Source organism: Antechinus flavipes, chromosome 2, assembly GCF_016432865.1.
Source record: "Antechinus flavipes isolate AdamAnt ecotype Samford, QLD, Australia chromosome 2, AdamAnt_v2, whole genome shotgun sequence".
Lineage (NCBI taxonomy): Eukaryota > Metazoa > Chordata > Mammalia > Dasyuromorphia > Dasyuridae > Antechinus > Antechinus flavipes.
The window spans coordinates 577,644,868-577,658,900 of NC_067399.1; the positions used below are offsets into that span (position 1 = coordinate 577,644,868).

The 14,033-nt window shown below is 36.3% G+C and overlaps 1 protein-coding gene across 2 annotated transcripts in view; it reads right to left on the bottom strand.

Moving 5' to 3' along the window:
- The window catches only part of PDE8A (phosphodiesterase 8A), a 258,809-nt gene that overhangs the window by 23,249 nt on the left and 221,527 nt on the right, over nucleotides 1-14,033 (bottom strand). For both annotated transcript variants that reach the window (XM_051981190.1, XM_051981191.1), the window contains 4 exons: nucleotides 12,880-12,928; nucleotides 12,489-12,624; nucleotides 8,184-8,382; nucleotides 2,304-2,521 (listed from right to left, as the gene is read on the bottom strand). In XM_051981190.1, coding sequence (XP_051837150.1) covers nucleotides 2,304-2,521; nucleotides 8,184-8,382; nucleotides 12,489-12,624; nucleotides 12,880-12,928 — 602 coding nt within the window. The remainder of the gene's footprint in view (nucleotides 1-2,303; nucleotides 2,522-8,183; nucleotides 8,383-12,488; nucleotides 12,625-12,879; nucleotides 12,929-14,033) is intronic.

Consider the following 14,033-nt stretch of genomic DNA (forward strand, 5'->3'; position numbering starts at 1 on the left):
TAAGGAAAAGTAAGGAAATACGGGGCAGAGATTAAATACCTCTTTAAAAATTGCAGCAGGTATGAAAGAAACTGGCTGGTGTCAGCAGTTTTCAAGAATAGAACAAAGATGGAAGTACTTTGACACATTAAAATACCTAAGGGAGTTGGCTATAATTCCAAAAGGAACCACCTGGTAGCAGAGAATATTAAAAGAATGGCAGAATCTCAGGAGTCATCTAGGACAGGACTTGTTAAACTTTGTCCATTTACAACCCCTTTTCATCTGAGAAATTTTTACATAACCCTGGGTATATAGGTATATAAAATGGATATACAAATCAAACTTCTATTGATAATAATTTCACAAACTCCACATTCAGTTACTAGAGACCCCATATATAGGGTTGTAAACCAAAGTTAAAAAGCTTTGATCTAGTTTAGAAATTCACCAAGAATTCCTACCCAACATTTCATCATTCAATCTTTGATGAAAGGCCTCCAATCCTAGCGAAGCCTACCATTGACAGAAGCAGCCTCTCACAGGGTGCCCAGGTCATTAGGAAGTTTTTCTTTTTAGTGAGCATACATTTGCCGTGTTTAATTCTTCCACTGTTCCCACTGTTGTCTTTAAGACCCACACTGAACAAGTCCAATAATTCCTTTTCTATTGGAGTTACTTTCAAATATTTGAAGATGTCATTTCCCGACTAAAACTTCCCAACTAAAACTAAATACTCTTAGTTTCCCTCAGCTGATCCTCACTGGGCACGAAGTCCAAGTCTTTCACCATCTTTTGCTCTCCGAAATAGTGGGTCATATTCTCTCTCTCTCTCTCTTCTACATAGCTTCAGGAGACTGATCACTTTCTTCCCCACCTAGTTTCTGAGGGTAGAAAAATTTTTTTTCATTTATATCTGTAATTCCATTGCAGTAATTTCTAGTGAAGATACTTCCTCTATGAATGCAGATTGATAATTTTTCTGCAATTTTTAGGCTTAGGAAATTGCCTAGAGCAGAGATGCCCGATATAAGAGCTGCTAAATCAATTTCTCTTAGGTACAACCGCCTCCCACTGCTTGAGTTCTGTAAGGTGATAATTTTGTATGGCCAGTGAAAGATGTTATAAATATTCAAATGGCCCTCAGAAGAAAAAAGATTCCCCACCTCTGGCCTACAGCAATGAGAGGTTCAAAGACTTGCCATCATCATACTGTCAGAATTTAGACCCATTGTCTTCCAGACCCCAAGGCTGTCTTTACTCCCCATGCAAACTGCTTCTTTATCTAGCTCCATTTAAATTTTTTTTTCCCATAAAAATGAGAAACAGACAGCATTTTATAGAAGACATCCAATGGATAATCCTGTCAGTCACATCATACTCTGATGATATAAGATGATATCTTTATAAATGTTTTTTCTTGAAATTTATACATAATTTGTGGCTGAGAATCACAACTCTGGGTTCCATTTAGGACGCTTTTCAGTAATGACACTATAGGAGGAGATCTTAAGCATTTTTGCATCATGGACACTGTTGGCAGTCCAAGGAAGCTTATGGATGGAATCTTTTTCAGAATAATGTTTTTAAATGCATAAAATATCTCACACATATTGCAGAGGAAATAAGTTATATTAAAATATAGTTATGAAAATATTTTTTAAAAAAGCAATAACTAGGTTCATGGATCCCAGCTTAAGAAACCTTGTTTTGTAGCTTTTTCTTTGTCTATCCCAGAAGTTTCTATGGGAATATATCAATCTAATATCAGGTTAAGTGATTTGCCCAAGGTCACACATATAGTAACCCTCTAAGGTCACATTTGAACTCACATCCTCCTGACTCCAGGTCTGGTTCTCTATCCTAGCTGCCCCTGAACATGATTAATTCCTCTTTCCTAAGGATGTTCACTTGTCTTTCAAGCATCCAAATAGATCAAGTTTATTCCACACAAGATGGAACACAGAAAGGATCCATGTCCAAGCATTCAGCCAGGGAAGCATATTTTCCCTTCTGGCAGGTCTCACATGCCTCAGGGATTTATATGCTTGAAAATGCAGACCTAGAGTTGATGCAGTAAAAGAATTTAGGGTTACAAGGGAGTCAAGGTGAGCTTTCTCTTATTTTTTCTGATTCTCATTAGAAATCTAGGCTTATAAACATCACTATTAGGCATAGAGAAGCCTCAAGGAATTTCTAAATATTCCACAATTGAGTAGAAAAAGTTGTTGACTATGAATACAATGGCAATATCACTAGTGATTAAAAACAATAAGCATTTAAAAACCCAAAAGATATGAAATACATCAACACTTTAGCTTTACCTCTCCATATTTTTAAATATATTGCATTTTTCATCTCGAATAGTAAGCTGGAAAGCTAGGGCTGCGTGGTGGCTCTCCAGCACGGCAATATCATTATATAAAATTGCCAGCTCACTCCCTGCATTGCACAGAAATGAGTTTGTTCTTCCAGGGTGATCCACATCATGGACAGTGGCAGCAATGAGGGCAGCAACTTCATCAATTGGGTCTAAAGTTTGCTGAGGAAAAAAAATATTAAAAAATCAGGTTATTTCATGACTAAAATATCTGTGCCTTTTGACTAAAGTCCCAGTGGGAGGTATATGCTCCAAGGAGATCAAGATAGTCACATGAATGGGGGTGTGTGTGTGTGTGTGTGTGTGTGTGTGTGTGTGTGTGTGTGTAAGAGAGAGAACAGAGACAGAGTGTGAGTGTTAAGGAAGTATTAGAAACAAAGCATATATATAGCAATCAACTGCAGAGTGATTAAATGAATTGTGGCAATGAGATGTAACGGAATATTATTGACTATAAAAAATTATAATCATGACAAATAGTGAGAAGCATGGTAAGACGCATACAAAGTTAGGAGAATCAAAAAGACAAACTGATGGTATACAGCTACTAGGGGAAACAGCAGTGATGAGGTCCTCTGATCTTAGACCATTTTTGTTCTAACAATCAGCCTGTCATTGATTCTAAAGTCTTCTAGTCTGAGGAATACTATAGTATAGTCTTACAAATATAGCTGAATGTCTGGTAGATAATCTGCTGTTCACTGATAACCAAATTCTTGAGACAATAATGAATAGACCACTCCCCAGCTCTACCTCTGGGTCATAAAATTAGTGACAAGAACAACTGCATAAATTTGTCTCCTTATTCCATGTTCTTTGCTAAATTCTTTTGGAACTTAGCCTGCTTCAATTGGTGTTACAATTATAATAGACTTTGTGCCTTGACTTGGAGATGGGTTCAAGCCTGCGATTTTTTTTGAGACACCTCTTTACACTGGTTTGCAACTCCAACTTCTTGGGATCTCTTTTTGAATCTCAACAAAACTACAACAATAATTAAAAGTGTAAATAAATGGAAAGAATGAAAACTGAAACTAAATGCTGTATCATTAGAATGACCAGGACTAGATCCAGAAAAATAAAAGAAAAATACAGAGGTGGGAGATTATGCACATGTGACATTGCATTTACTATGAAATTTTATTCCCCTTCCACTTTTTTGTTTTATTCTTTATTATAATGGAAAGCTTGTTGGAAGGAGAAAGAAAATGAAGTTTATAGAAAAACAAATCAGTAATTTTTAAGTAATCAAAAAAAAAAAATCTTGCTATAGGCTGCATGGGAAGATTTAGGGATGGGTATCTACCAGAAGAAAACTGTACTAGCTGACTGGACACTTTAGTACTCCAGTTTGGCAGATGCCAATCAGTTGGTAAAGGAGCTAAACAAATCATTTAGACAAATTGCTTGACAGAACAGAAATGTAATTGATTATTACCAGTGTTCTTAGAATGATATATTTGGGGGTTTCTTGTGAAAGTGTAATACTACACAATAAAATCCAAGTTTCCAAGTCCCAATTATAAACCATGTCTGCAATAACATTGGGCAATAACAGACTAAGTGATAATCATAAATCTGAATCTGCCATTTGACTCCCACACAGCAAAATCTAAACTTTCAAGTCAAACTTAACAAGAAGTAAGAAAAATGTGGAATGATTAGTTTTGCATCTATGCCCCCTTTCAGCACTCTAGATTCCAGCTGACATTCCATCAGTGAGCAGTCAGATGGTACACACTAAGAAATCTTTCATTCATTTCATTCACAATTAAATGGCATAGTGAAACTTCAGTTGATGGAGGCAGCTCTCTCTGAGGTTGTAAAGAATTTATTATAAATTAAGTTCTTTAGGTTTTTTTTTAAACACTATTAGCCTTTGATGGATCAATAAACCAGCTAAGAAATATCATTTTCCCCCTTTGTTCTTGGTGGAAGAATTCATTTTTCATAAGAACATGAGACCATAAGTTCATAGAAGGCAATCAGGGATAAAGCCACCATTTCTTACCATTTATAAAAGATTCCCTGAGCTTTCAAGCCTTCATTGTGAGAAAAGCATCCAATCCAGCATTTTTTTCATACAGAGTAATGTCTAGGCTAACAGCCGCTCTTATAAAATCTTGGGGCTCAATCCAAAATGTTTTCAGTTTTGGACAGAACAGAAGAGTGGTATGAAACAGGTTACATTATTAGTCTTTGGATGTGCTGTACAAGTTTGAGGTTTCAAATGGGGGCAAAAATGAGGAAAGAAAACCGCAAATCTCTATCTCCATTGTAATCCTTTCTATCTTTACTACTTACAGGTGCTCAGATCTCACTGATAGCACAATTTGCTCTAAGCTTCTTTCCTAACTGGAAAAATCAAACCCCTCTGCTCTTCTTCTTGATAGCCTGATCCAAGGTATAATTTTCAGTTGGCTTTAGTTCTGAATGGCTTTTTAGGTGTTATGTTTCCTTGGGACAATAAACACCCATCCAAAACTTTGAAGAATTTAAAATTGGGTGAAAAGAATGATGGACTTAGGGATTCTAGTTTAGTTCTGGGACTACACCTTATTAGTTTTATACTGTTTGGAGAGTTGAGATTCCTCAACTGGAAAGCAACAGTTGGGGGAGGGATGGAATAAATCATTTCTAAGGTCCAGGTCAGTTCTAAGAGGACATGATTCTAAGATGAAGATATAAAATTTGAAAATTTCAATTTCTCAGAAAAATTCTTCATTAAGGGTGACAAACATTTTTAAAAATCTGTTCTTGTCTAGGACTTGGCATTTTCTGGGATTTGATAGCAATGAGTTAATTGGCATTAATAGAGCACTTAAAACATATAAAATGCTTTATATATATTATCTCATTTGCGCCTCTATGGGATTTGTATTATAATTATTATGGCCATTTTACAGATGGAAAACAGAATCAGAGAGGTAATTTCCCCTGGTCACACATGTAAGTTAGCCTTCAAAGTAGAATTTGAACGCAGGTTTTCCTGACTCCAAGTCCACTATATCAAGTTATTCTACTAATATGACAAACTGTTGATTAAAAGCCATAGTTCAAGATCCATGTATCCCTCCTCTCTGCCCACTGAACAAGTGGAATGCTCAATTGCTAGTGAGTGGCTTCTCAATGAAGGTCTTTTACTTTAAGAATCAGACGGAATTCAATTTAGACCAGGTCAATGGACACAATGTAAAAAGAAAGTAAAGTATCATTTTACAGTATCAGAAATACTAAGAAATACTTGTATTAAGTATATAATACTAAGAAATACTTCGTATCAAAGATAAGAAAATTAGCCTTGGGTAGGAAGTTAAATTTCTTCTGTGTCTCAGAACATTTATTATCTTGGTCTTTTTCAGAATAGGAACTCAAAGTAAAATGAAAGTTCCCAGAGTGTGCTGGCCCACGCACATAGGACTTGATTATTTCAAGTCAGTTCAAGGTCTAGCTTAGGACAGGGCTGGGGGGTATATAATTCATGCCTCAAATGGAATGGTCACAGCAGGCAATATTTTACATCTTAACATTTTCTATTCCTATTTCTTTCCCATCCTAAAAATAGAAATGCTAGAAAATTCCTTATGAAGCAAGGTCTTTATTTCTATACTAAGTAGGCAAATGGAGTGAAACCACAATATTTATCTATGTATTTTCCTGTTCCTGTTTTGAGACGAAAATTTAAAAAACATGTTTTCCCCAAATAATTCTTCAACCCAACTTCCTCTGCTTCCCCCCCTCCCTACTCCCAAAGAGGTATCTTCAAATAGAAGATACTGGAAACTCCAAAGCAGACAATGGGAAAGGAAAGGAAATCTGAAATGTCAACATCTTCCTGAATTCACCCAAAAACCATTTTTTTCTCTTTCTCTCTGTTTCTTGAAGTCCCACTTAAAGCAGCTTTCCACAGAAAGCTCTCTGAGTCATAGTAGGTTAATGTGATAAGATTGGAATTCCAATTAACCTAACTACTGTTTACTGTGGAACTGGATAAGTTTTTCAATAAATGTGGGCAAGAATCTCAAGGACTGATCCCATGATGCCAAGTAGAGATGATTGTAGTATATCAAAATCCACATGTTCACCGAATTCCTCCTCTCTGCTTTTAGGAAAATAAAAACATTTGTGGAGTAATGGAGGAGAAATCATGCAAAAAAGTAGGATACTTTTATTGTTGCTTAAATATTTTTTCAAATATTTCAGCTTAAAGATGATCTCAAAGTTTCCTCCCCATACTAACATTTTGTGAATTTATGATCTGAATGTGAAGCCATTTGAGTATGACCAGGAAGTAAAAAATTCTCATAGCCAAGATCAGTTTCTTTAGAGAGAAATAATTTTTTTTAAATTCACATGGGATTGGGGGTGAAGGAAAAATAAGTCTGATTCTGAAAGCAATGGCACTGAAGCTTTTTTTTTTTTCCTTTTGGATTCCTGAATAAAGATTAAAAAGCAATGGCTTTTCCCCTTCAGCAGACTGGGCCTTCAAAGTGAATATGGATGGCTATTTAAATGGGTAGGAACGTTTTGGGAAAAATCTATTATTGCACCAAGAACTAAAGAGTATTACTTGTAGCAACCAGTGGGGGTGAACTGAGACACTCCACCCAAGCTGTCTGGCTCCTGCTTACCTACCTCTGTATGCTTTTAGCATCCCTCCTCAGCTGCAGGTTCTGAATGTTGAAAGCAAGTTATAAAAGAACTAATTTTTAATAATTAAGCTTACTTCTTAATTAAAAACACAAGGGAGCAAGAAGGGGGGAGGGGAAGAAAAATAGATTCTGAATTAACCAGGTGTGAACTGTCAGAATCAGGGATGTGTTGATTAGTTTTGCTGAAATGCTTCATTTCCCACTCCCTTTTTTCTTATTATCATCTACAAAGGATATCTCTCTGGAGAGGGAAGAAAGGAGAGCTGCATTTGAAAATGAAGGTAAACTGAAAACAAAAGTTAGTGACAGAAAAATATAAAATACACAGTTTTGTTAAAGAATAAAAACCATTTAGCCATCAGAAAATCAGTAACAGTCACTATGACCAGTTTTACTATTTCATAGAATGTCAGAGTTGGGAAGAGCATTTGGATGGCACTATTCCAATCTTCTTGTTTCATATACCCATATATTTTAGAGCTATGATTTTCTAGGTGTGGAATCCAGGTATGGGAACACTGACCAGTCTATCACCTACTAATGTCTTTTTGAGTCCTAAGTAAAATGCAAGCTTTCTAGCGGCAAGAATTGCCCTTTTGTATTTGTAGCTCCATGACCTAGCACAGTGGAAGGCATATAATAGGAGAAGGAGAAAGGGGAAAAACCTTTATTTAGTGCCTACTATTTGCCAGTCGAGCTAAGTGCTTTTTATACGTAGCATCTTCTTTGATCTTCACCACAGCTCAGCTAGGTGGGTGGTATTATCATCCCCACTATACAGTTGAAGAAACAGGCAAATAAAGGCGAAATGACTTGTTCACTGTCACTCAGTAACTACCAGAGGCCCCATTTGAACCCATTTGAAGAGGCCACCTTGCTTCATCACCGATAGAGAGAAATCACCTGAGGCTCAGGTTACAGACCTAGTAACTAACAAGAAAGAGGGATTTAATCTTGAACCAGGTCTTGACTCAGGGTCCAGCATTTTATCCACTTACACGGATAAATGACTATCCACTAAGGGATGACATGGTTTCCTTACAGCACTTTGGGATAGGGCTGGGATCACCTTTTCACTCCAACAGCTTCCTCGGCCGGGCCAGTGGGGTCCTGCACCTGGCCCTTCTCCCTCCGCATCTAGATGAAGGCGCCTAGCCCCAAAGGGGTCTTACCTTGACTCTTTCCTTAGCCAGGAAGTAGGCGGTGGCGTGAAGTACATCCGCAGAGTGGGTAGAGTTGTGGTAGGAGTTGGACGCATGGTAGTTGGCTTCGATGATTTGCAACCAAGACCGTAGCGTGGCTTCTGAGCAGTTTAGGAATTCACAGATTCCAAAGCGAGCAAAAATCTTGAGACCAAGATAAATTAACGGCCTACGGAGAAAAACATTCACAACACTGAGACATGGAGACAGACCCAGAGGACAAAGGAAGTTTGTAATCAATGGAGGCTCCCAAGTGTTTTAAGCCAGGAGCCGCTCTCAGGCACAGGGCCCTCCTTCACAAACATCATTCATGTTTCTGGAGTGTTTCTGGAGATTTAAAAAAAGTTAGCACTAAGGTAGTCCACGCACCAACTCAATGCATTTCAATAATTATTTGCCAAATGCCTGCTGTGTACAGAAAATGAGAATGTAAGCTCAGTGACAATAGGGATTGTTATATTCTTGTTCTTATGGTCCCTGGACCTAGCATATAAAAGTATTTTAAAATATTTGTTGATTGATTTTAAAAATCCTTTCTTGATGCTTATCTTTTAAAAATGATTTCTTTTTAACATTCTTTTCTTTTAAAATTTTGAGTTTTAGACTCTCTCCCTTTCTCCCTCCTATTCTTCCTCTATTGAGAAGGCAAAAAAATAAATGATATAGATTATATATGGGAAATCATGCAAAGCATATTTTCCTATTAGTCATGACAAAGAAAAAATAGAGCAAGAAAATGACAATTTGCACTCAGAATTCAGCATATCTTTCTCTGGTAGCATTTTTCATCATGAGTCTTTTGGAATTGTCTTGGATCATTGATCAGAGTAGTCAAGTTTTTCATAATTGATCAGTACTACAACACTGCAATTACTGTGCACAATTCATTTCACTTTGCATCAGTTGATATGTTTTATGTTTTTTTCTAAAACCACCTCCTGCATTATTTCTTTTCTTTTTCTTTTTCTTTTTTTTTTGAGGTAAATGGGGCTAAGTGACTATTAGTAAATATTAAGTGTCTGAAGTTGGATTTGGACTCAGAACCTCCTGACTTTGGGGCCAGTCTAGCTGCCCCCTCCTGCAAAATTTCTTATAGCAAATAGTACTCTATTATAATCATATGCCACAACTTCTTTAGCCATTCCTCAGTGGAAGAATCTCCCCTCAAGTTCCAATTCTTTGCCACTACAAAAAAAAAAAAAAAAAAAAAAAAACAAAAAAACAAAGTTTAATGCGAGAAAATTTTCTCCATTCTGTCTCTTTTCCCTTTCCTCTAGTACATTTCTCTCTTATTCCTACTTTAAAAAAATCATCCCAACATAATTGATTTATACTGCCTTTTAATTGCTTGAGTAATGACAAAGTTCTTAGGAGTTACATGTATCATCCTTCCATATGGGAATATAAACAGTTTAATTTTATTTAGTTCCTTATACTTGCTCTTTCATGTTTACTTTATTATCCTTGAGTCTTCAGTTTGAATGTTAGTCTTTTCATCAGAAATGTTTGGAAATCTTCTATTTCATTAAATACCAGTTTTTCCCCTGAATGATTATATTCAGTTTAGCTGGGTAGGTGATTCTTCATTTTATTCCTACTTCTTTCAGAATATCATATTATAAACTCTCTCTCCTTTAACATGGAAGATACTAAATCATGTGAGATCCTGACTATAGCTTCACAATATTTGAATTGTTTCTTTCTGGTTGCTTGCAATATTTTTTTCCTTCATCTAGGATCTCTGGAATTTGGCTATAATATTTCTGGGAGTTTTCATTTTGAGATCCCTTTCAGGAGGGGTTTGGTGTATTCTTTCAATTTCTATTTTTACTCTGGATATAAGACATTGGGGCAGTTTTCCTTTATAATTTCTTGGAATGTGATATCTAGTCTCTTTGATCATGGTTTTCAGGTAGTCCAATAATTCTTTAATCATTTCTCCTCTATTTTCTAAGCAAATTGTTTTTCCAAGAAGATATTATACATTTTCTTCTGATTTTTCATTTTTTGACTTTTTTTTATTATTTCTTATAGTCTCATGGGACCATATACTTCTAATTTTTAAGGAATTATTTTCTTCAGTGAGTTCTTATATTTCTTTATTTAGCAATTCTGCTTTTTAAGGAGTTGTTTGGTCTGTGAATTTTTGTATCTCCCTTTCCATTTGGTCTATTCTGCTCTTAAAAGAGGTATTTTCTGCAGGGAATTTTTGTGTTTCTTTTATTATTACGTTATTTTTGTTTTTTAAAATGTTATTTTTGTCCACATATTTGTGCCTCTTTTACCAAGCTATTGATTAATTTACTTTTCAGAATTTTCTTGCATAACTTTCAATTGTTTACCCAATTTTTCTTCTACCACTCATCTCTTTCTTTAACTCTTCTAGGAATTCTTGCTGGCCTCCTCTTCAATTAGCATTTTTCTTTGAGGCTTTACTTGTAGCTGGTTTTACTTTATTGTCTTTTTAAAAAATTTACATCTTGGTCTTCCCTCCCAATTAGGTAGCTTTTTATGGTCAACTTCTTTTATGATTTTCTGCTCACTTTCCCAGCCTGTTTCTTTACTTTGAACTTTATGTGAAAGTAGAACTCTGCACAATTGGGGGTGGGGAGGTTGCCAAGCTTCAGGCTTTTTTAGTGCTACTGTTTTCAGAGCTAGCTCTAAGGCCCTCCACAAGCTTTTGATGCTTCCAAGGTGGTAGTATTTTGTGAGAGGTGTGATTATTGCTCTTCTCATCTGTATTCTGGTCTTTACCTGGTCTCCTGCAGCCCCAAGTATTGCTGCTCCTCTTGGCCTTGGAACAGGGACCAGGGCCCTTGTTCCCTTATAACCAATTACAAGGGCTCTTCTCTGCCCTGGAAATGCTTATGGGACATAGAGAGGCCAATCAGCTCAATCTGTACCCAGTGCCAACAAAGGATTCTTTGGAATCTGACCAATAGTCCAACTCCTTTCCTCTCTTTGGGTTAAGAGCTTCTGAAACAAGAGCTGCCATCTCCCAGGTCCTCTGCAGGTGCTCCTGTGCCACATTGGGTCTGTGTCAACTCTAACATTACAGGTCTCTCTTGTGGACCTCCTAAGGTGACTCATGCTGCATAAGTGTTTCCCTCAACCCTTTTGTTGGCTCTGCCACTCCAAAATTTGATTTGAGCTATTATTTTAAAGCTGTTTGGAGGGGAATGTTGGGTCCTGGGCTGTACTTTGACCTTTTTGCTTTTAATAAGACTGAATTCATAATCTTAAGCTCCACTAGACTTATTTTGGAATGGGCTATATTGCAAAACATAGCAATACAAAACTGCATCAAACCTCTTGACTCACCTTGTGATACCTTCCAAGAACCACCAATGGTGTGGAGGGCATAGAACTGGGCAGACAGGATTGTGAGAGGTTCCAGTGACAAGTGCCTTTGTTACCATCATTCTCCTACATCATGGGCCTGCATTAGAAACAGCTTCTACCTTATGAAGTCTAGATTATTCTAAACCAAGTCTAACTCAGTCTAGGCCAGTGATTTAATTTCATAATTAGAATGAAATGAGACACTCATAGATATCACAAGATAACAAATTGAAGTTTACTTAACCAAAGTAGGAAATAGATATTCAGCATCAATACATGATTGATTCAGTTACAACTACTAACATTTATAGAGTGCTTTAACAGTTTGCAAAATGTCTAATAAATATTATTTCATTTGAGCTGTATAACAAACCTGAAAGTAGATATTATTATTCCCAATTCTAAATGATAATATTGATAAACAGAAGTTAAATGATTCACCCAAGTTCACATAGCTAGTAAGTATCTGAGACTAGATTTGAACTTAGATCTTGACTCCAAATTTAGAGTTCTATTCATTATACTCCTTAGCATCTTCCTTGCTTCTTTGCTGGTCAGAAGCAGGCATCAAAATCTGGGATCCACAAGGCTGGCTTTTATAGCTATGTCAAAGATTCAAGCCTTAGCCTTTTAAGTAAGTCTCAAGAATGATTTCAAATCTCATCTCTGACATTTCTTAGCTGTATAAAAATGGGCAAATAATTTTAAATCCTTAGTTTTTTTATTTGTAAAATGGCAATAATATTTATAGTTACCTATCCCATAGAGTTGTTGTGAAGTTTCAATGAAATAATGTAGGTAGGTAAGAGCATTTTGCAAAATTTAAAGTACTATTTAAATGTCAGTTTTTATTTCATCTCAATTTCTTATCTTCCTTAATTCTCTGCACATAGGAGGTGATTTATTGTATTATAAGAATTGAGGGTTACTGACCTTTTGTGAGTGGCAGCCTCCAGTTCAAAAATGTTAAAGTCCCAATACTCTTCATTTTCCATGGCCTGTGCTATCCGTGGTGGGATGTCATTGAGGGATATAGGAGAAGTTAAACTGGCTGGAACCGGATGAAGTTCTGCAAATGAATATATTTCAGCATAAAAAGAAAATTAGCAGTCTGTACTTGTTGAAATGTTTCTTAACACTTCATTTTTTTATAGAACCAAAAAGACTTATATCAGAAATTTAAAAAAAAAACAGTAACTTTTATATACTGACAAACTTCTAGGAAATAAAAAAAAAACATCATTTATGAATTTTTATTTCAACAAAGCTATTTTTCAATGTCATATTGCCATGGCTCATACAACTGGAAAAAAACCCAACTTACGTTTTGATGAAAAAATGTATTCATTTCCTGACAACCTTCTTATACCATCCTGTTAAAAATAGGGCAAAATGAAAAAGAAAGAAAAGGAAAGCTATTAGAAACACTCTTTTTGACATCACACATCCAGGCTGGGCTGATTACCCCCAATCTTCTCAGGAAGAGGTAGCTCACTTACTTAGTCAATAGCTGGTAATTGTGCCTCTAGTGAACACTAGTTTAGTGATGTGCCAGTGACTGAGTGACCCACAATAAGGATGAAAGGCTCGGTCCCTTACCTAGAAGAGTTTAAGAGCTACTTGAAAGGCCAGGGGATATGTATCAAAAAAGAATGGAGAGCAAGATAAGATAGGGCTCTGTCCAGTGTTGCACTGGGACTATGGACAGATAATAGGCAGTAGTACCGGGGTTCAGGAAGGGAAAAGAGCAATGAGCACTGGTATAGGCAAGGTTGGTCTCATGGTAAGACTTAAAGAATGAAAAGACTTTACCTAGGTTTAGAGTAAGGCCTGGGGCATTCTGGGAATGGAGATGGGTGTGAACAAAAATATGGAGATGTGCATTTGGATAGAATATGAGATGAGATGTTAAGATTCATACCATTTATACAGATCTTTAAAATTTGCAAAGCAAACAATCTATTGAGTCTTACAATGATGTAGGGAGGTTATGATGATTGTTAGCCTCACATCATCAAAATGAGGCTGAGAGATGAAAAGAATTGTGTCCAGTCATAAAAACAGCATTTGGGAGGCATTTTAACTCTGTTCTACTTAACCTGAAATCTAGCTCTCTAAATATTGTGCCATGATGCTTCTAGGAAAAACTTAACCTGAGGGGAATGAAAGGTAGAGGTAGGGATGCAGTAGGAGATAAGGTGGAATAGAGCTAAGCTAGCCTGTAGAAGATGTCACAGGATTTAGCCTTGATGTTTCTGATTTCAGGACTTCTAAAGATTTGAACTTATAAGGATTGATAAAAGAATTCCATTTATCTATGCAAAATACAATGTCTCTACATTTATGATTATTGATATAGAAAGAAATCTCAGGGACCATCTAGTCTAATCCCACCCCTCACCTGCAAACACTCAGGAAACCAAGACCCAAAGAAGTTAAATGACTTGTCTGGTATCACACAAGTTGTAAGCATCTGAG